A 22,895-nucleotide genomic window follows, 5' to 3' on the forward strand; every position below is an offset into this window, starting at 1 on the left:
GGGCTCTTGGGTCCCACTGGGTGGTGACAACCAGAGAAAATAGCCATTCAGGCCCCTTGCTGTCTCTTTGTTCCTCGGGTGTCTCCGTCTCACACTGGTACTCATTTTTCCCTCCAACGCCCTCTCCACGCCCCCACTCCAGGCCTGGACCCCCGACCTCTATCCCCAGGCCTGGCGCTACTATCCCGGGGCGCTGGTGGGGACGAAGCATTGACATGCAATGAAGGGACTTGTCGTGGTAATGACGTTCACACAAACGCGGCTCGGCTGGCTCCAGGGGCTCCTGGGGCGCGGGCCTGGGCCTTTCTTCAACCCCCGTAACTCGGGCGGTGGCGCTGAGCCCGCAGGCCCCAATCTGCACCTCAAAGGCACCCTCGGCGGGAATACAACAACAGTGTAGCAGCCCCTGCGGGTGCGGAGCCAGAGATCTGCGGGGCACGGGTCAGCCGGGGTGGGGTGGGGTGGGGGTGGGAGGCAGTGGAGAAGATAAAGGGCCTTGAATGCCTTCCCCAGCCAACAAACTGAAAAAGCGAAACTTGAAGTTCCCTTAAGCACACTGTGGCGACGGCTGAGGGTGTAAAAATCCCATGCTCCCAGGCCTAGGATTTGGCCTACAGATCACGCTCGGCGGCTGCGGCTGCCGTTGGGAAGGTGGAAATGCTCGCGGCGGCCCATCGCCCGACTTCTAGGCCCCGCGTTGCGCGGAGGGCCCCGGGGCAGCCCCTTAGGGTGCGTGGTGCCAGCCCCGGACCGTCACCGTTTCCCCCGGTGGAGCGGACTGTGTACAGCCACAGACCCGTGCTAGTGTTCAGGTGGCAGAAAGGAGCGTGGGGAGCGCCCCGGGAAATGTCCCGAGCTCTAAATCCCCCTTCAAGCTCAAGTCTTCTTCCCAAGTTTTGGGAGGAGCCTCTGGCCTACTCTGCCTAGCTTGAGGAATTTGCGGGGGTCACCCAGAAGGAGAATTGCCCTTTTACAGATTTGGGGGGAAGGGGGTTTTCCCTCTTCTCGTCTTCCTTCCACCTGTTAAAAAACGCTCGAATTGTTAACAGCCTCCGCCCTTCTGTAAGGACACCCCGTGGAAACCCGGGAGGCCTGGAAGTTTGCAAGAAACAGGCCTAGATGGAACCAGAAGTCATTACTAGAGCAATTCTGAGGCAGACCTACTACTGTTTAGTGAGTTTGTAGTATTCAAGAGCGAGAAAGACACACAAAAACTTTTTCATGGAGGACAGATGAGGAGCTCAGCCAGAGAAATTAATTACTCTGTATTTCGAAGGATTACATCACGTCTTTCTTGTTAGTTTCTCCCTTAAAATAATTTACTAAAACAGCAGAGAGAGAAATAATAATAATAATAATAATAATAATAATAATAATAATAATAAGCCCCGGTGGGGCGAGCAGGTCCCTGTGTGGAGCGGGAGAGCCCAGACTGGCCAACCTGGACTCGGGGGTGGCCCCGGGGCCTCCGGGTTCCGCGTCAGCCGGGCACTGCGCCGCGAGCGCGCCCGCTTTAGTAACATCACCAAATCATGAAGGAACTCTCCCTGCTTTAATTAAAAAGGGGGATCTTGGGAAAACTGGAGCAGATTAGCACAGCGAAGAGTTGGTTCCCAGCGATTTATTTTGATGCATGAATGACACGGCGCACACATGTCTGTATATCGGCTCAACTCCAGAAGCGACTGTGAGACTCCATAGGAGTTCTGTATTTTGTCCACATCGCACCTAGGAAACCCTTAGCCCAAACACCACGTTGAATTATCAGTCAGCTCTAGCTTCATACAAACGAGAGGAAAATCATTTAACCCCTGGAGCTGTCAACTAACCTCTTCAGGGTACAATTTTTATTTTACACGCGGCAATTAAAGGATCGCAAACCCCAGCCGAGCCACTGGAGCCGTTTGGCAAAATCTTCAACTTGGGGGGGGGGGGGAGCGCAAAGCCAATAAAACTCCCAAGGCGCTGGGGCCCGAGGTGGAGGCTGCCGCGAGCGGAGGCGATCTCTTGTTGGGCAAAAATCCTGGAGTGACTTTGCCGGTCTTGGTTTGGTGATTATATTTAATTGCGAAAGGGATAATAATTTCTAATAAAATTGGACGGGGCCGAAAGGACCTCGCGGTTAGCGGTGGTAGGGGTGAGGGAGAGGTGCTGAAAGCTGGGCCCCAGGCGCAGCGGCTCGGACCCTGCACAGTGCAGGTTTTTTGTTGTTGTTGTTGTTGTTGCGGAGGGCATCTCCCTGGAGGAGGAGACGGAGAGGAAGGGGAGTGGGGTGGAATGGGGCAGCGGCGGGGGCTGGGGGGTGACTGGGGCAGGGGCGCGCGGCTGGTCTCCGGGGAGATTCCGTCCGCTCACAGGCAGGCGTGCGCTCTAGGAGCAAGTTCGCGGCTTGGAGAGGCCTTTATACCTGGGTCGGAGCGGCCGGCCGCAGATTGCGGTGCTGGCGAGCAATTGGACTATTGTTGATATGCTAATGAGGCGATTAGGCTGTTGGTAAAGAGCTGGAAAAGGGAAAAGTTTCTACCATTAGAGGGAGATCTCCGAGCGCACACGGGAGCTCTTTCCCTTCTCGCCTCCTCCTCCTCACCCTCCTCCTCCTCGCCCTCCTCCTCCTCCTTTTTGCCCTCCTCCTCCTCCTCGCCCTCCTCCTCCTCCTCGCCCTCCTCCTCCTCCTCGCCCTCCTCCTCCTCCTCCTCCTCCTCCTCGCCCTCCTCCTCCTCCTCCTGCGCTCACCGCCGGCAGCCGGCACTTTGCGCTTACCCAGAGAGTAGCTCCACTTGGGTGCGAGGCGGAGAAGGGGGCAAATCCGTTCACGCCGATCCATGAAAATGCTTTGGAAACTGACGGATAATATCAAGTACGAGGACTGCGAGGTAAGCGCGGCGCCGGGTATCCTTGCGGCCGCAGGCTCGGAGCGCTACCTTCCCGCTCCTCCTCCTCTCCTCGCAGCCAGCTGCGAAATGCGGGTGGGACAAACTTTCCCCAGCGCGGCGCCCGCCTCTCCGATTCGCCCGAAGAACGCGAGGGAGAAGCTGGAGAGGAAGGATGTGGACGCTGCCTTCTTTCATTTCCCTCCTTCGAAGCTCGTGTCCCACTTTACCCCCCCCCCTTTTTTTTTTCTGACCAGTTTTGGGTCTGCCTAAGAGTGGAGCGAAGACACGAGCTTGGGTTTTTGAAGCAGTTGCTGGCAATTAGGCACGCGTCTGTGCACCCGGCGTGTGTCTCCAGCGAGATCCTGGGGGCTCGAGTCACCAGGAAGAGAAAGGAAAGAGAAAACCCTTTTTCCTCTTTAACTTCCTCTCCGATCTTTAACATTCCTTCTTTTATTGATTCATTTTTTTACTTCCTCCCTATCTTCCCCCTCCCTCCCCCCTTTCTAAAAAGGCTCCTTTCTGTTTGGAGAAGGGGCCCGCACACTTCTCCCTGAGCTGGTTGCACCTCCCGGTTATGGGGTTCAGTTTGGAAGCACTCCTCTCCCACATCGCTTCGGGGCTCGCTCCAGGTATCTCTGTTACTGAAGAAGTTGTAAGCAGCTTCTCCCTCTGTGGGACACTCGGAAAGCATCCCTGGGGTGGCGGTGGTGGGGAGGCTGCGCGGTGCGGAGCCGGCCGGCCGCGGGGGTCCTCCAGCTGCGGCCCCCCTGCAGCCGCCCGGCGCTCGGCTGCGTGACCGTGGGAATCCTGGCGGGGCTGCACGGGGCCTCTGGTGCGGGGAGCCCGCGGGGCCGATAGAGCGCGCCTCATTGGAGCCCGTTTTAACAAGCCAGGGTCTCCGGAGCTCGGCTTCTTGCGGCAGCCGGGGAAGCCCCAGCACCGCCGCTCCGCCCGCGGGAGGCGCTGGGAACCCGCCTGGCTGCGGCGGCCGTGAACTCCTTCGCAACCCCCGCTGAAATACGCGGAGGGGTCACGGGAGGGGGAGGAGGCCGCGGCCGATGATTACCTAAATAGGTGGTAGTCCCTGCCTTTGCTGTGTTGTTTTGTATTCTCTTTTCTGCTCTTTTCTTTCTCTTTGACATTTGGAGCTGGAAATGTCTGGCGCAGAGGTCTGTGCGGGCGCAGCAGCGTGGGTCTTGTCTTCACTTGAAATCAGAACCGGGTTGATGTGAACGATGTGTCACCCGTTCCCTTCCCCCTCTCCTTTCCGTCGGCTATTTTAAATCTTTCTCCTTTCCCGGGCCCTCCCTTCACCCCACGGGGCACGATGGTGACATCCCACGGGGACCGGCGCTTCTCTGGGGGCTCCTGCCGTGCGCGGTGCCGGGCTCAGCGACCCCAGGGGCAGACCAGCCGCTTTGTTTTCAGGCCTGGGGTGGGCGGTGGGGGTGGCTCTGCGAACTGGTCCCGAGTGCAACTGAGCCCCTCAGTCGAGAGCGAATTGTCCCCGCCAGGGCTGCGAGCCCGAGGTCGGGCATTTCACCCTCGCGGAGGCCGAGCCCTAGGCGGGCGGGGGTCCGAACCTCTGCGCGGCGCTGGCCGCCTGCGACACTCAGGTGGGAGGCGAAGAACTTGCTCCCTCTGAGAGGGATCCTGTGGGGGCGCGTGTGAATGTGTGTAAGCGAGGCCAAAAAGAGAGAGAGGAGAACAGAGTGAGGGCTGTTTCAACAACTTTGCGGTGGGCGAGCCGCCGGAGCAGGGATTTCGGGTTTCCGAGCCGGCTCGGGGCTGTCTAATTATGTCGGGGCTCTGCAGGGGACACGCAGGAGGCGAGGTGCCGCTTGTTCTGACAACCCAGCGGGCGGACTGGCAGCGGCGGCAGCCGGGCCGCGCTGGGAGAGAGCGAGCCGTGTCATCCGGGCGGGGGGGGGGGGGGGGCGTCGGGCGGGAGTGGCCCAGCCAGTCGGACGGGTTTGCGCCGGGAGCCGGGAGCCGGTGGCCAGCGGCGCCCGGGCTGGGCCGCCTAGCGTCTCTGCGCGGCCCCGGGCCGCGTCCCGGCTCCCCCGCCCCGAGCCCCTGCCCCGGAGAGCCGAGGGCGGGGCGGCAGCTGCCGCAGAGCGGAGCGGCCCCGGGCCGTCCGAGGGGAGCTCGAGCGGCGGCCGAGGCGAGGGCCGGTGGTGGAGCGGGCGGGCCGGGTCCCGGGCGGGGCGCCGGGCCATGGAGCAGCGGCGCGGCGGCGGGCGGCCGAACCCGAGTCCCAGGCCCGGCTGCGGAGCGGAGGAGCCCGCGGCCGGAGAGGGCCGGGCAGCACCTCCCGTGCCGAGAGCCCGATGAATGCCCGGACGCGGTCCCCGGCAGCTCCGGCCCCGCGACGCGCGGGCCCCCACGGTATCCCGAGGTCTGCCCCAGCCTTTTAGGTCTGATTGTCCTCGCTCGCTTCCTCTCCCCCCCCCCTCGCTCCCCTCCCCCTCCCCCCGCGGCCTCCCCCTCTGTGCGCTCCGGCTCGGCCCCCTCCCCCCTCCTTCCCTCCCTCCCTCTTTCCCTCCCTTCCTCCTCCCGGGCTCTCCCTCCTTTCCTCCCTCCCCTCTCCCCACTCCGGGCTCCCCTCTCTCACCCACACTTTCTTTCTCACACACGCACGCAGACACATTCTCCCTCTCTGCGCCTCTCTCCCTCGGTTTCCCTCTCTCCCTCTTTCCTCTTTCACTTTTGCATGCCCTGCAACCTTTTAAAATGTTGCCCCTTCCCTGTGATTCGCCAGACGCCGCGCCGCGGCCCCCCCCGCGCGCTCGCCCGCTCCCTCTCTCGCCCGCTTTTTGTCTCTCGCGCTCCCTCTCCCCACCTCCGATTTGCTACACTGAGGCTCCCGTCAATGGACTGCATTGAGAGCCGGCTCCGGCGCGAGTTGCCTCTCCGCTTCACGCTCGATTTCCAGGCATTCTTCCCTTATTAAGTATTCGTGTAATATTAATAGTCATGAATATCTGCTATTAGGAGGCTCCAGGAACGCTGCCCAGCGCGGTTATTAGAAGCTCAAGCGAAGCCGCCCGCTAAGAAAGAGGGGAGACACGGATTAAGGAACACGCACATACCACAGACACACACACAACTTTTTTTTTTTTCTTTTTTCCTCTTTTTGGGTTTTTTTTTTTGTTTTTTTTTTTTCATTTTTTAAGGAACTTTGAATCCTAACCGCTCACGGCAGGATAGAGACCGTGGGCTCGACCAGCTGAAGGCGCCGCTCCAATCGGTGGTTCAAGTTTCGGATGGACCAGAGCGGGGCTCCAGCGCTCGCGGGAGCGTCTGCGCCGTGACCGGAGTCCTGGGTGGCGCGGGGCTCTCGGCGCCTTTTGTGTGGGGCCGCGCTCGGGCGGCGGGCAGCCGGGCTCTCCAGGCTTGCTTGTTTTTTTTCCACCCTGACTCGTTACCCCAGACTCTTCGCAGATGTTAGTTCACAGTTTTTCAGCTATGGAGAGTCCCATCCCCACCCCCATCCCTGTTTTCCTTAGGAATTCTGTTCTGGAAACCGGGTGCGGCGGGGCTGCCCGCAACCTCGGGTTTCGCGCCCAGGTTTCCTTCAGGGCACCCCCCCCCCCCCCCTTTCCATTTGCATTTCTCTCTTTCCTCCCTTTCTCTCTCTTTTTTCATTCTTAAATCGAATGCATTACCCCCTCCCCCCCTGCTCGACCTCTCCCCGGCGCGCAGTCCTACCCTCGCCGCTACTTCCCCAGGCGTGTTCCTCAACACGTTCATCGTTATTTCCCTCGCGTATTCACTTGTTCCCGAGGTGTTCTCAACCTTTGGTGCTTAATCCATCTGCAGGAAGAACGCCCGGGGCCCGGTGTGCCCCCTACCTCGGAGCCCGGGGCTCAATCTCCGAGGGTTCGCACTCCCTTGGAATCAACTCTGTTCGCCTGTTTTTGCAAGCGAATTACAATACAGGGACATAAAGTCAGGCGTGTCTTGTGCCCTTTGGGGCTGGGGTGCAAGGGGCGGGAGCCTCCGCCCCGGGGTACACCTCTCTCTTTTAAACCCAACAAGGCTGAATCTTTCTATTTTAAACCTTGACTTGACGTCCCCGTTCCCCCCATCCGTATCCTAAATCGACCCTGTCGAGAAAAAGGCTCCCAACTGAGGAAGCGGAAAAGACAGACCCCCATCCTGCAGTTAAAACCTTCTTTAAGCTGGTAATTTAAACGTGTGCTTTCGTTGCAGCCCCTCTATGAGATGTTTCTATTTAAATAGTCATGAAATGGTAATGGTCTTTGAACGTGTGTGATTTTTTTTTTCCCTCCAAATAAATGAACAGGGTGTAAACAATAACGCAGTGGCAGGCAGGTTCAAATCCGGGGGGAAAAAGGAAAGGCCCGCTTCTGCTGTTTAATATTTAGCAGGAATTTTAATTTTGCTTAAGGGAGGTTTCACGCTGCAGCTAAACGGAGTGTATTCTGGGAGGCCTTTTTCTGTCTCCCCCCCCCCCCCCACTTTCAAAGAAACGCCTAAGCAGAGCCTCTTATGCCCCCACATTTGCACCATCTAATTCCCTGCGTTTTGGAAAGAGCCCGCCTCACTTCTGGGGTATTTTCCGAAATGAACAAGTTGGAGCCCATTTCTCTCGGCGGCCTGCCGATGGGAGTGAGCGGTTCCCCACGCAGTCTTGCGGAGTGGATTTAGAGTGGACGGCTGTAACTCGACGCCTGATTTCTCCTTCTTTCCCCTTCCCCTCTCTCCCTCTTGTAGGACCGTCACGACGGCACCAGCAACGGGACGGCACGGTTGCCCCAGCTGGGCACTGTAGGTCAATCTCCCTACACGAGCGCCCCGCCGCTGTCCCACACCCCCAATGCCGACTTCCAGCCCCCCTACTTCCCCCCCGCCCTACCAGCCTATCTACCCCAGTCGCAAGATCCTTACTCCCACGTCAACGACCCCTACAGCCCTGAACCCCCTGCACGCCCAGCCGCAGCCGCAGCACCCGGGCTGGCCCGGCCAGAGGCAGAGCCAGGAGTCTGGGCTCCTGCACACGCACCGGGGGCTGCCCCACAGCTTTCGGGCCTGGATCCTCGCAGGGACTACCGGCGGCACGAAGACCTCCTGCACGGCCCACACGGGCTTAGCTCAGGACTCGGAGACCTCCCGATCCACTCCTTACCTCACGCCATCGAGGACGTCCCGGTAAGAGGCCGCGCGGGGGGCGCGAGAGGGGACGCAGCCCCTGCTCACCCACCCCCAGAGAAGATAATCGGGAACGTGCGGCGGGTGGGCCTGAGGTTCCCGCGATGGCGTTTACTTTTCCAAAATTTCATATTATTTTTGGGGGGCGGACGCTTTGAGAACCCACGGCAACGACCGAATTAAAAAAAAAAAAAAAAGTAGTTGAGAGTTCTATAGCCTAGAACAAAGGTTCCTGGAGCTCCTGCAAACAATGCCTGCGTTACCATTTCCACCAACACAGAAATAAATCAGACGAATGTCACCATTAACAATATCTGCCCCTCTCCACGACAGTAAACTGTTTCGATTGGGAGAGGATCTAATTCCACCGCTGCGTCTGGCGTAGGGATTTCTGTCTGTCCTGAAAAAGACGTTAAAATCCGACCAGAAGAGCTCATTAAATGCCCCGGCAGTTTAACATAAAGTGTAAACGACACCCTAAGAAAATCATTTTTGCCGGGTTTTATAAGCACTGGTGATAACTAAAAGTTATGTGTGTACCCTACCCTGATTAAAGAATAGTAAGTAGCAAATCGGAGCAGGGGACATTAAAATGCAGCCTCCTTCTCCTCCTAGGGGTGCTAAGTGCTGACCTCATAAATCATTAGCTGGGTTCCCAACGCCTATCAGAACCTGCTACACCCCATATTAAATTAAATGTTTTGAGACTATTGGGCAATACATTATTTGAGTTCTGATTCAGTTATCAATAAATGCAGTTTAAAATGATTTCTGAATAAGCATGGTATTAGCACATTTACTATTTACAATGTAAACCTATTGATAATTTGAAAGTACTTTCTGAAATTAAATTTAAACCAGCATCTCTGTTTCAATTCTACGTATTTATGGTTTCCTCACAACCTTCCTGAAATGGAATTAGAATGAGCCAATAATTTTATTAAAGCTGTAAAGGCTCTGTTAATGCTACTTTTCTTTGGAGAGGAAATGTATCTGGATGTGATTTTTACTAAAATGCTATTTCAAATTAGTGCATCAAATATTGCAGCAATATGTCCGTTGACAGTTTAATGATTACTGCATTAGATTGCAAAGAAAATGGTCAGATGAACTTACCTGCTTGCTTGGTGAATTTAAAACATTATTTAAGTTACATAGGAAAATAGAAAATTTATTACAGCTCTCACTTGGCCCAGTTAATCACTGAAATTTGTTGGTTATGTTGAGCAGCCTTGCATGGAAAGCAAGAAAGTAGGCACTTGATCCATTGTGGGATTTAGTAAGCATGGTGTGTGTTTGTCTGTGCTCATAAATGTTTTTGGAGACTGATACTAAACGGTACATTTCTTGGGAAGTAAAATGAGAGAAGCAATAGTTGAGAAAAGCGCAATTAAAAAACCAACCTGGAAGTTGTGATCATTTTAGTTCCCCTTCCCAAAGAGCCTCTGAATCCTTTTCCTAGCCTGCTCTGTGGAAATATTTGAATTGCAAAATGCATTGCAACCTTTTGGAATTACTGTGAATTAGGATTGCTCTCCTTTGCAGAAATTCCAAAGTGGCTGGTGTGAATTCTTAGCACCTGTATAGTCACTCTTTGTGGTGAAATTAGTCAGTAGGAGAAATTAACCAAAAGATCATATAAAAGCAAGGAAACTCAGTTGCAGCTCTTCCCCCCACCCTCCCCCACCTATTAAGAAAAAAATTCTTTCAAAGGAATTTGGGTCAGGAAAAGGGTTGTTTTCAATTTTCCCATTGCTGCAACAGTTAACCTTTAATAAGAATGACTGCTAAATATTTAAGAAAATCAAATTGATGGTGAAAATTATTTAATCATTAATATCTCAGTGGGGTTTTAAACTTAACAATCTTCCCTGTATGGACAAGGTCTAGAAATAACACAAATAAAAGTATTATGCCACACTACATTTACTTTATGGGTTGAGGGTGCATGCATAAAGGGATCATATTTCCCCATATAGTTAAAACACAAGAACTGCAGCAGTAGTCATTTCTGAACATTTCTCAATTTAATTATACTTAAATCCAGAAGCACTTTAGGCAAGTTACAAATGAGAGCATTGAGTATAATAAAACCTGTAATAAAGCAACTTAGTACCATCCACCCGGAATCATTGCGATCAGGCACAATTAACAGGAGCATAAATCCAAGACAGAATGGAAAATGTTCGAATCAGTATTATTGTTGGACAAAGACTAGAGAAGGAAGTAATAGTTTTTTAAATGGTAATGCCTGTGTTTGGTAACGATTGCGAAATCTTGTATCTCAGCAGCCCTGGTGCTAATTTGTAAACACAGCCAGACATTATATTGCCTGTCAGTTTCTGCATTAGAAAACATGATTTCATTTTACTTTCTAATCACGTTTTGACTCTAGCACACACGTATACCCATCCATCTGTAAAAAAAAAAAAAAAGAGAGAGAGAGAGAGGGAGAAGAAAAAATAAGAAAAAAACCCAACAAATCTGCTGCTGGACAACAGGGGGGAAAAAACCGCAAAGGTTTTGTTTTTTGTATTTTTTTTTTAAAACCATTTTCATATTCCTTTCTGATACCCGGTTTAGGCAGTAGTCTTCTTTAAAAAAATTATTTTTAGTGTTCCATAAGTGAAGGTGTGTATATGCATTTGCTTTTTATCACACTACCTAAAACGTTTAAAATGCTCCCTTGTTACTCCCGCCTCTGTCATTTCTATTGTGTTTCTCTGGCTTTTGCTGCCCGAACACTCGAATCGCTAAGGTCCGAAGCCGCTGAGGCGCCAAAATAAAGCCAGGTGTATTTTTAAAGGTTGAACTGACTTTGTGAGAAAGATTAGGTGCTCCAAAACTTGGTTTCATTTCCAAAGAAAGTTTTATTCCCCACCCCCACCTCCTTCAAACATGGATTATTTGCTGGGGGAGGAGAAATGGGCCGTGGGTGTGCAGTGAAACCTCTTGAGTTGCAAAGCCTCAAATTCCAATAAGCCAAGATGAGATGTTTATATATAAATGTCACTATTTGGGAGGGGGAAATTTTGATTCTAACCCTTCCCCTCCCCCCATGTTGCATGGAATATTCATTTCCTTTTGTTTTGATTATACACTTACATCCATGTGTATCCTTTTGTTGCAGCATGTAGAAGACCCGGGTATTAACATCCCAGATCAAACTGTAATTAAGAAAGGTAAGCCATTTCCTTCTACATTCCAGGCATGTCCTTACAGGCATAGTGCTATTTAAAAGAACTTGCAGAGCTGTATTTATTTTTTTCAAATAGGATTTCCTAAAGGCTCAGAATTAGCAAATAGATGGGCTTGGAACAGCAATGCTTAAGTGATCGGCTCTCAGTGTGTTAGTAATGGCAACAGGCTAGCCTTGTTCATGATTTGACCATTTAATTTAGTTTAATGATACATGGACAAACACATGAAATGTGTAAGAGTTGAACTGATTTGGAAGTGGCATTTCAGTTTTCAAGTGGTTTAATAGTTTAGTTCATCTGTTGTGTGCGTGGCTATGAGTGTTAAGAAGGGGTATAATGCTAAAACGGTGCAAATAATTCAACGTTAACAGAAGGGCAGTTGTGTCTTTGGTAACACTCCTTAGCAGAGGAAGAAGAAACTTTCATGTTCTTCAATTTAATTTCTCATTAGCTGTTTAAGGGGTTTTAAACTTTGTGAATTAGGTTAACAAAAATTTGGCTTTTGGTTAAAATTAGCATCTTGAAAATGTCGGGATTATTAGCATAATTGTTCAGAGCAGAAATTGTTCTTAAAAAGTGTCAAGTGACTTGGATGGATTTGTAATTTGTATTGTGTTTAGTGAGTAGAAATAAAGTTTACTGGATTAAATGCTATTCACAGCAGCTTTTTTTGTTGTTGTTATGGTGGCAATGTTACATTTCAGGATTCTAGGCACCACCAGAGGACGATGCTATATAAAACTGTTCTCATTTCTAACCCCAATCAGTATATTGTTAGCCAGTTTAAAGTTTCATTTTTTGCATCTGTGAAGTCTTTGTCACGTCAAATTAGATGTGCAAGGGATAAATCTTAAGAGATGCTCTTTCCAAGTCGACATGATAATTGGCTCTTTTATTAGTAATCTCTCAAGAGTTCGTTTAACTCCTATTGTCTCTATTAGCCTCCCCAGAGCTATTAATGTCACAAGTGATCTATCCAAAACCTAGAGCCCCCTACCTCCCCATACGTCTAGAATATCCCCATTAAAGAGGGAGGAGTACTGTGAATAGAATGTGTGCATATTATTATATATGTCTCCTTGTGGAATTTTAAAATACAAATGCATACTGTACTTAAATGGTTGTGAATGCATCTGAACTCTATTGGTGTTGAGAAATGTAACATGGTAGTACACTTTCTGCTGGCCTTGGCTTTTTTCTCTAACTATGGTGGGGCCGACCATGAAGAGCTTATGATTTGAAACAGCAAGAATATATCCTCTCCCCTTCCCAATGAGTACTCTTAAGCAGACAAGGGTATTAACGATTTGCTGGACAACAGGGCATACATCCTATGGTAGGCCTATTTATCCTTTTTTTTCTCCCAGTTCAAAATGGGGCTTTGGGATGGATTTCCACAACTCGGGTCTTTTTCACAACTAAACCTAGGAAAGGGCTTATTCCTCAAAAGGATGGGTGGGGCACGTGTGGTGTGTGACAAGCGAATCGACCGCCTCCCAGCTTGGTGCCTTAACTGCAATGCTCACTTACAGGCCGCTTCAGCCACCTAAACTCTCTGCTGATTTTAATTATAGGTCTCTGAAGCAATCTCTTCCCAACACTAAGGCCCCCCCTCCCACCCCACAAAAACTCCAAAGTACACACAGCTTGCTCTCGGGTGTGCAAACGTAATCTCCTCCCCTGCACCCTGACCCTATGCTCCAGCACCTCAGCTGGGGCCACTGTCCTCGGATGAGAGCCCAGGGGGTCACAATGTCACTACCATTTGTAGACAGCACCCTTGCGGCTAACAGGAAAGGGTTCAGCCGGAAGCTCGGGCCTGGCTGGTGGCGCGAGGTGGGGGTGCCTGCCGGCCGCCGGGTGAGGTGCGCCGAGGGCCAGAGGCTCGATCCCCAGGACTGGCGAACACCAGGGAATAGGAGAGAAGAGGGGATTTTCTGGGCTGGCAGGAAACGGGGGGGGGGGGGGGGGTGGTTTGCAGCGCAAGGCCGGGCGAGCGCCGGGGTCGGGAAGGACTTGGGAGTGACCCTCGACGCCCACACGCAGCTTCCCCGTCTATCTCCGCAGGCCCCGTGTCCCTGTCCAAATCCAACAGCAACGCCGTCTCCGCCATCCCCATAAACAAGGACAACCTCTTCGGCGGCGTCGTGAACCCCAACGAAGTCTTCTGTTCAGTTCCGGGTCGCCTCTCGCTCCTCAGCTCCACCTCGAAGTACAAGGTCACGGTGGCGGAAGTACAGCGGCGCCTCTCACCGCCCGAGTGTCTCAACGCTTCGCTGCTGGGCGGAGTGCTGCGGAGGTGAGGCCCGGCTCCGCCCAGCCCGCCCCGCCTCGCGGCCGCGGGAAACACTGCGCCTGCGCGGGGGCGACGACGCAAACGGGCCTCGCGCCACGGCCCTCCCTTCGCGGGAAAAGAAAGGGGCGGGGAGAAGAGCGCCAAACCCGGTGGGTGGGAGCTGGGGGCGGGACGAGGCGGCGCGCGCTTGCGCCCTTCCCAGGCTTCCCGCGCGCTCGGCGTTCTGGCGCGCGCCCGGGTCCGCCGCCGCAGCGCGCTCCCCGCGCCCTCCGCCCCCAACCCAACTCCCCGCGCGCACGCGCAGCTCTTTGCACCGCGCGTTCAGTCCCGGCTGCTGCAGCGGCGGGGCGCCGTGCAGCCACCTTTTTACTCCCGCGAACACCTTGCAAACCCTGGAAAACTTCCTCTCAGGCGCCTTACTTTGCCTTACCGCCGTGTAGGGTCTCCGACGGAAATCCACCGACCCTTGAATAGATAGGGTTTTTAAGTGGAAGACGGTGGCTTTCTCTTGAGTCCGCCGCCCTTCCTGCCCTCTCCGTCCCCCCCTCTGTCACTGTCACCTCTGGCCAGACGGCGACTCCCCGTGCCTAAGGCACACGCATTAGTGGTTCCCGTGTACTGCGGCGGCGATGTGCTCCCGGCAGTGTGCAAAATACGGTTACGTGCATCATTCTGAGTAGTCGTTGCCCACGAGTGCGTGTTACATACGTGGCTAGGGATACACATCTCACCCCTGTGAGGCCGGAATGATTCGTTTCGTAGATAAGATTTTATAAGGGTCTGCAAGGTGAAGCACCTTCCCTTAGGGCAGATTTCTCCCTCCCTTGAGCTGCGTCCTCCTAGGGTTCCACCCAACTTTGTGAGTGGTGGGTGTTGGGTGGAAGTTTCCCACATGATCTTTTCCTTTTTTTTTTTTTTTTTTTTTTTTAATAAGAAAGTAGACCAAGAACTTCACTGTTTATGCCATTTATTCATTTGTGTATCTATGGACCCACAGGCCCACTCTGATGGGTATATCCCATGCAAAACCTTACAAAGCCGTTTTTGGAAGGTTTTAACATCAGTTTTTCTAATCTTTTCTTTCTCCTTCAGTCATTTTGCTTCCCTTTGTAATCTTTCACTGACAGAGATCTGAATCCGCCCTCTGCTTTTTCCTCCCCTTCCCCCATCCCCAATATTGGAGACTGTTTACCTAGGGGAGTATAATCTAATCCACACAATTAAAGAGCACTTGAGTAGGGAATAAAATCTGAAATTAATTAATTTGCTGTTTTATTTAAACAATTTATCTTAACCACTTTCTGATTATGGGAGTCTATTTAGACATCTATTTAGAACCACCCCCATTGTCGCTGAAATCAGTGAAATTTTTAAAGGCTGATCTCAGCTTTTGACATTTCCAGTTAGGCTGGTGACATGGCATGTAAACAGTTGGTGAAATGAATTTCCCACCGGGGCTAAAGCCAGAGCAAGAAACGTGAGAGTGATGATAACTTTGGTTACTCTGAACAACCTAACAGCAGTCCTTGCAAAGACAATTTAAAGACCCCACTGGGATTTGTATGATTGTAACAACAGGGAAAATATACAGCAATCAGTTGAACTCAAGAATACCTCAAACCCTAGAGATGAGAGTTGTGTTTGTTTGTTTGTGGTTCTTCTTTAGAGATTTGGGAAATCAAACCCTTCTAACCTGCCACGGTTGCTGCAATCAACTGCACGCGGGGGTGCTTCACAGTCAAGCATTTGTCTTCTATGATCTTTCTGTACCATTCCTTCCTAGATTTCCCTCCCTTAAGGATCTCGGGGCCACGATTCTTGACTGTGAAAAGCACATTTTAGGAAGTTTTCAAAATGAAAATAATGTGATGTAGAGCAACCCAGTGTTTTCTCAATCCCTTTCTTGCATATATTTGTGAAACAGGGCGAAGTCTAAAAATGGAGGAAGATCTTTAAGAGAAAAACTGGACAAAATAGGATTAAATCTGCCAGCAGGGAGACGTAAAGCTGCCAATGTCACTCTGCTCACATCACTAGTGGAGGGTAAGCGAGTCCACTTGCTAACAAGAAGGGAACTGTCTTGTGGGAAAATGGATAATACTTAGTGGCCATTTGGTTGTGTTTTGTGTCAACCTGGGCAGTTTCGTTTTTTCCAGAGGCTGTAATGGAAGTGAGCGGAATCCTTGCATGTCGAAAAACTATTTGCATATACTCCTGTCCTCCTTTTTTCTTTCCCTCTGCCACAAAATTCCACCTCTGTAGCTCAATATGGACCTAAACAATGTGAAAATTTAAGAACTGCATATATCCCAAGTTCCTGTCTCCTTCAGAGAGCTCAGCAGTAAATCACTTAAGCTATTCTGACATCTGCGTTTGAGAAATGCGTGACCATTACTTCCTGAATTAATTTGGGAATCTTTGACCTGCATCCTGATTTAAGACCGTCCTGAAAGCTCAGGGTTATATGCCCTTTCAGGTTTTTGTTTTCCAAACATATGCTCCCTTATCTCTTATTTAATTGTGCTTCTCTAGTGGAGGGGAAGAAAAGTGAGCAATTTTAGATTTTGAATTGTTTGGCTAGGAAAGAAAAAAGAAATGGAAGCATTGCAGAAAGTTTCTCATGGCAGTTTTTAACACACCACACACACACACACACACACACACACACACACACACACACACACTTCCAAACCCTTCAAAACAAAAGCTACTCCTGTTCTCACTCCATGCTATAGATACCCTGTCACCAGAACCCACTTACATTCCTGCTTCCTCTAGATTCCTGTTAACTTTTTCTGATACTGAATTAGCTTAAGTTTAGATGTGATGGGAATGAATGTATAAGCTTTCTTGTGTTTTCCTATGCGTTAGGTTGAAGATGTTTTATGCCCATAGGAAAAAAAAAAGACACATTACCAGGTAGATTTCAAAACTGCCATTTCTATTTCAAGAAGGCATTTTGTCTTATTTACATCTTGCACTTGAGGAGATACATTACAATTGGATTTGAGCTCCAGCTTATAAATAACTAAAAAAAAAGTTTAAAACTGTAAATTTGAGAAAGAATCCTATGAAGCATTTGTTAATGGCGTTGAGGACGATACCATAATTGTTAAATAATAAGCGAGTGTTCAGTGCCAGAAACTCAACTACAGTAGCATTACGTTAAAAATAACATCAGTACATAAGAGAACCCACTATCCATACCCCTCCGCCCCCCCCCCCCCCCCAAGAATTACATGCAAAGGAAATGATAGCAGTGGCAGTAGTGGATTCGGGTATAGTGTGAGCAGTGTGAACGAGTGTATGGGCTTGGGGGTTGAGTCCTGTAGCAGGGAGGCAGTTTCTGGAGAACTGTTATTGTTTGCGATCCGCTCCATTTTATGGAAACGAGCTCTGCAGAGAGGGCTTTGATGCTCTAATTGGCGCATGCGTTCTTCCGGAGCTGGAGCTAATGGCAGGAAGCCCTGCAGTAAAAACCAACTGGTTCAGGAAATTAAAACCAAAGATTCGAAAATCAACAACACAGACAGACTCAGTGGAGTGACCCTCAAATCCTCTTGGTTAATCGGTTTGGATGAACAGATAATTATATGCGATCAAGTTAAAATGTAAACCTTTAGTTGTTCCCTCGAAGAAAAGCTCAGCGAGTAATTATGAATATCATTTATGAATGTGTTGATAGGTGTGAGGTTGGAGTACAAGAAACATTTAAAAAGAGAAGTTGGGAAAATGTCATCAGGGTGGGGGAGGGGACTGGCGGGTGGGGGAGGGGACTTACATTTTCAATCCCTCTTGGCCTTCTAGGCCAAGTGGCCATTTTTTTTTTTTTTTTTTTTTTCCTGATAAATTCATCTGCCAGATACTACAGAGAAGGAAATAAAATTCCTGAAATGAGAAAACAAGTAGTTTGTGTTTTCTTCAACATCTGGATTAAGAAAATAAGAGAGCTGGGAGGAAATTTTGATCTCGGCTCTTTTCAACCTTTTGTCACACTGCCTCTCCTCTCTCCCCTCTTGCCAGGAGAAGCCGTCCACCTAGCCAGGGACTTTGGGTACGTGTGCGAAACCGAATTTCCTGCCAAAGCAGTAGCTGAATTTCTCAACCGACAACATTCCGATCCCAATGAGCAAGTGACAAGAAAAAACATGCTCCTGGCTACAAAGTAAGGCATTTACCTTACCTCTTCCGGGGTCTCTCTGTGTCTGTTGTCCAGAGAAACAAAAATCGAAATTGTTTCTGGTCTCTCCGGCTTTTCTCCGGCTTCTTTTGTGTTAATCAGCTTTGGTGTTGTAAATAACTGAAATTAACAACACGCTCTTATTAAACCATACCGTTTTAAAGGGGAAGTGTAGGCGGGATTGTCGTGTGTTTCCATCTTAATCCTCTCTTCTGCTCCACCTCATTTTTTAAAAAATGAGTGTGTGGGGGGGGGGGGGGGGGGAGGGTGGGTAATGTAGGGATTTGATAGAAGCTCAGTGTGAATTGGTGACTCTGTCTTTTCAGAAAGCCCAGCATCAAGTCCTTAAATGGGGACCAGGCTTGCCTGTATCAGTTTTTGTCTCCTATCAGTATGGTCTCTGAGGGCAAGGATTAAGCAATGGTCTGCAAAATGTGCAAGCCAGGAGTCCTAGTTTCAACCTTAATCCCTTATCCCATTTCTTGCCTTTCTTTCTCCTCCCTCCTCAAAAGTGACACACACACACACACACACACACACACACACCCACAAGTCTTAGCCTACAGGCGAGATGTCAAATAGGTTTCAAAATGGCCCAAGTTATATTCCCATCAGTGCTTGGGCTGAATAGGCCCCTCCAGGTGGTGTGTGAAAAGAAAATTACTGTTTTGATATGTTTTCTGGAAATTAAAAGGCCTGTTCGGAAGCCCTTAATTATCAAAGTCTGTGTCACAGGAGGGCATGGAACCAGAGGGCAGAGGCTGGGGCCTCAGGCGGGATAGTTTCTGACCTGAGGGCATCAGCTGGACTTGGAGAAGGCAGCCTAGCAGTGCTCCCCATTCTCCCTCCTCCCCCCCCCCCACCCCCTCCAGGCTGCTACTGCCTCAGGGAGGCCCCAGCAAGTCCTTCCTTCCCAGATTCAGAGACAGCTTCCAGCATACAGGCCTCATCTGCCTGTATTTCTGACTTTTCCAGACCCTTTTTGAAATGCCAACTTTTTCTCTTCCCTTAGCTTCCTAAGCCCACCCGTATTCAGTTTCCCTAGAGATTTTTCGGGGGCTGAGGGTTGGGGGTGGGAAAAGAGGTGGAAGGAGAAATTGAAATTGAAGGGTCGATTTCTTCTCAAAAATCAGTCTGAGTTGTCCCCAGGTAACAGGTTTTCTGTGACCTTTTTTTTTTTAAGGCAAAATAATCCCAAGAAAAGTTTTGCCTTCCTGTCTGCATCCAACCTGATTTGCAGGTGAATGAGTGGAGACCATCCCACCAACTGAGGTCTCTCTAGACCTCTAGAGCAGGAAGAGGGTCTGTCTAGTATTTTGAACAGGACAGCTGATGGCTGTGTGCTATTGGCCATTGGCGAGATGCCTGTGTTTCTGACTCCTGCCCGTCTTATTCTCTTTTGTTTCTCTTCTAACGTGTGAAATGTGTTTCTGTGTCTGGGGCATTTGGTATGAGTGAGAAAAGAGGCGGTTAGCAGTTAAGGGTAGCTGAGGGGTGAGAGCGAGAGGAGAGAGAGAGAGAGCGAGAGAGACATTTGTGAAGGCAGGAAAGGCATGCATTGACGGAAGGAGCCATGTTTCAGTGGACACTGAGAGGTGACTGGGTCTTTCCCCAAGTCTGTCTCTGGGGCCGTGGGTCAGGTCGGGGTTCCCCGGAATCCCCTGGGGGTGACTGCAGGGAGAAGGGTTTTCTCTTTGCTGCTGGTACTGCCCACAGGGGAGCCTCATCTCTCTCTCTCTCTCTCTCTCTCTTCCTCCCTCCCCCATCACTCTCTCTGTCTGTCTCTCTGTCTCTCTCTCTTTCTCTGCTTCACTTGTGCTGCAGACAGATATGCAAAGAGTTCACTGACCTGCTGGCTCAGGACCGATCTCCCCTGGGGAACTCACGGCCCAACCCCATCCTGGAGCCCGGCATCCAGAGCTGTTTGACCCACTTCAACCTCATCTCCCACGGCTTCGGCAGCCCAGCGGTGTGCGCCGCGGTCACGGCCCTGCAGAACTATCTCACCGAGGCCCTCAAGGCCATGGACAAAATGTACCTCAGCAACAACCCCAACAGCCACACGGACAACAGCGCCAAAAGCAGTGACAAAGAGGAGAAACACAGAAAGTGAGGCTGTCCTCCCGCCCTGCGCCTCCCCGCCCAGCGAGCCCACCACTCGGTCGTCTCCCCCCACCTACCACCGCAGGCAGGTGACAGCTTCGGAATCAGCGAACCCCACTGCTGCTACTGCTGTTGCTGCTGCCGCCGCCCGCCACCCACAGCCCTCCAGAGTCCGAGAGAGGGGCCCTGTCTCTTCCGGCAGCGGGACCGCCCCTGCTGACTCCGCCCCCCCTGCCTCGACTTCCCTCCCCCCCCCCCCACCAGCACCAACTCCCCCGCCCTTTGCCCTCCTGTGGAGCCTAAGAGAACAGAACAGGCCTCGAAGCCAGCAAAGAAAAGTTCTGTCCAAGTGTGTGAACCTTTTTTAAAAAACAAAAACACAAAACAGAAAAACCAACAGGAACCCAACAGTGACAACCACCACAAAAAAAAAAAAAAAAAAAAAAAATTTTTTTTTTTTTTCTAAAAAAAGAACATAAAAATGAAAAAAAAAAAAAAAAGATACGAGCTTCATGGGACTGAGTCACCACCTTCCCTTACATACTTCGGTTCAGATTGTAGCCATACTAAAAGAAAAAAAAAAAAAAAAAAGCCAAAAGGATAATGACATTTTTATCAGTATTGTGAATAAACTTGAACACAAACACAGGAATTTCCATGTCATGTCTTCAGTTGTAGAAGTTTTTCCTCTTCAAGGTAAAGCGACCAACTTGAACTTTCTCTGGCAACACGATTCACAGTTATATAAGGGAATCAGTGTTCACGTCTCTGTATATATTTATTTATGTGTAATTTAATGGGAATTGTAAATATGGTGAGTCTGTTTTAAGCCTCTTTTTTTTTTTTTTTTTTTTTTTAATTTATCTGGTGATCTCGTTTACCTCTTGTTTAGTGGGTTTTGAATCTTCCCTATTAGTTCTTCATGTGGTTCATGGTACTTATTTAGAAATTCAAGGTTTGGGGGATTTTTTTTTTTTCCTCCTCTGGGATTCATGAATTTAGCCCTGTTGTAGCATGTTAAAGACGACAAGGAGACAGCTGAACGAAGGAAAAAAAAAAAAAGCCAACTAAAATTTTATATATAATTAGTATTACATTTAGCTTTCCATTGAACTGAAAGAAAAAAATGTGATATCGGACCCTGGAAAGAGTTTTAAACTTGAGCGGTTTGATGACCCTTCTATGTATTGTGGGGAGAAAAAAAAAAAAGTTTATCTTATTCCACTATCCTCCCTTGAAAGGATCATTCCAGCAATAAATGAGTATTGTCTTTAAACCAAGGGTAAGGGATTCCCCCCCCCCCCCATCTCCCTCTCTCTTTCTCTCTTTTTGTTGAAAGAACTTCAAACATTTGGGACCACCTGGTATTCTGTATTTTCACTGGCCATTTTGGAAGCAGTTGTAGTTGTATTGTATTGACTTGTGCTGGCAGTAGTTTTCATGCCTGTCAATGTATCATAGTCCTTTGTTGCCCAGATAAATAAATATTTGATACGCTTTATGTCGATTTTTTTTTATTCAGGGGCTGTCTTTACCCAGGCGTATTTTTGTTCTTGGCAGTATTTTTTATTCAGTATGGTTACAGTAATTGAGTTTAACTCTCCCTTGGCAATTGTTCCGTGCAATAAGCAGCTGAACCCATTGTTTCCCTCAAGTATAATAAAAACTTACTTTCAACTTGGAGTTCAGAGCAGGGTATCATTTAGATATTCCACCGAGTCTGTATTCAGACAAATGACACAATAAAACCCAATGTATTCTTTTGGATAAAAGATTGTTTGTACTGCTAAAGGAATGACATACTCTCTTTTCCTGACTAGAAACATTAATTTTATTATTAAAAATAAAGTTTTATTTTATTTATGGTGACCCTTTAGGTTTTCGTTTGTGTTTTGGAAACCGCAATATAAAACCTTCAGAACCAAACTGTTAAGGATGACCGGGAAGATGGAGAAGAGAACAGAACAGAAGACACACACACCCCACCCCCCCCATAACTGCTCTGGAACCTGTCTCAGAGGATAACTGAAATTTGAATTGTTAGTTCATTAGCACAAAGGAAATACCACGTAAACCTTCACTTGCTGGCTCAAGCTTCTCAGTGGCTAAGACACGTCAATGAGCAAGACCCAGCTCTGGTTTTCTGGGAAGGGAAAAGGAATGGTTAAACTCACGTGGAGCAGGGAGAGAGAGGGTACACTGCCTCCCATTTATTTTAGTATTTTATTTAGGGCTGAGTTCACTACTCTGCTGTTCTTAGGATCTCCTGAGGTAGCAGAGGTGAGTGGCAATGAGGTTCATTCCCAGGGTCTTTTCTGCCTGCCCCCTAAATGCCGACCCACCCTTTTCTATCACCTCGGGGCTCCTCCTAGGACCTTTCGGAAATAGAAACTGCGCCCTGAGGTGGGGTGGAGAGGGTGGGGGAGGGCTGTGAATCTTGCCCCTACAGACTATCCTATCTGTCTTCTACAGTAACAGGACTATATGCTTAGCTCTTAAAGCAGGAAGGACTTCCTGTACCTAAAAATGGTGAATTCAGAGCTTTTGGAAAGTCTGATTTGGAAAGTCTTTGCTTTGGAAGTGAAGGGGATTTTTTAATGGTTTTTAAGAAGAAAATGGAGGTAGTTAACTGGAAGGTTTATAGGAAAGGTCATAGGAAATGTGTCTAGCTATACATACTGGAGGAGATTTAACAATTGTTCATCCGGTTTGACATTCTGAAGGACTAAGGAAGCAAAGCATTAGACAGTGTCCATTTTGCAGCCTTTTGCTTTCTAATCTCCTTATGGAAGGCTGTGTAAAATCAATCTCGACAGACGAACGAGAGTTGGTGGAGTCTAAATTCTATTTTCCAAAGCCAGAGAATTCATAACAATGGTGGGTTTTTTTTTTTTTTAATTTCAAATGGAAAGTGTATTCTCCGAACGCAACGCAGCAATTGTTTTTTAAAGCGGTTATTTATTATTTCCTAGAGAGACTGGTTAACTGTAACGTAGATGTAACAAAATAATGAGGCGAATGAACCCTAACTGTACATACTCTTGACAGAAATGAAACGCACACAGCAT

The 22,895-nt window shown here is 49.4% G+C and overlaps 1 protein-coding gene and 2 long non-coding RNA genes across 3 annotated transcripts; 1 reads left to right on the forward strand and 2 right to left on the reverse strand.

The window, feature by feature from the left end:
- Positions 1 to 1,530: 1,530 nt before the first annotated feature.
- Positions 1,531 to 2,875, reverse strand: LOC109249653 (uncharacterized). Its single transcript, XR_002072693.2, has 2 exons — positions 2,761 to 2,875; positions 1,531 to 2,501 (listed from the first exon to the last, which is right to left on the reverse strand). It is a non-coding gene; the product is annotated as an uncharacterized LOC109249653 (long non-coding RNA).
- TFAP2A (transcription factor AP-2 alpha) lies at positions 2,758 to 21,328 on the forward strand. The gene is given in 9 exon segments (XM_053904914.1): positions 2,758 to 2,873; positions 7,614 to 7,811; positions 7,813 to 7,915; positions 7,918 to 8,048; positions 11,179 to 11,230; positions 13,316 to 13,547; positions 15,469 to 15,587; positions 17,568 to 17,709; positions 19,549 to 21,328. Coding segments are annotated over 9 exon segments (1,317 nt in total). The 5' UTR covers positions 2,758 to 2,822; the 3' UTR covers positions 19,838 to 21,328.
- Positions 16,770 to 17,922, reverse strand: LOC128777721 (uncharacterized). Its single transcript, XR_008423053.1, has 3 exons — positions 17,728 to 17,922; positions 17,326 to 17,432; positions 16,770 to 17,011 (listed from the first exon to the last, which is right to left on the reverse strand). It is a non-coding gene; the product is annotated as an uncharacterized LOC128777721 (long non-coding RNA).
- Positions 21,329 to 22,895: the final 1,567 nt, after the last annotated feature.

This window comes from Panthera pardus, unplaced genomic scaffold (genome assembly GCF_024362965.1).
Source record: "Panthera pardus isolate Hobbes unplaced genomic scaffold, ASM2436296v1 HiC_scaffold_17, whole genome shotgun sequence".
NCBI classification, from domain to species: domain Eukaryota; kingdom Metazoa; phylum Chordata; class Mammalia; order Carnivora; family Felidae; genus Panthera; species Panthera pardus.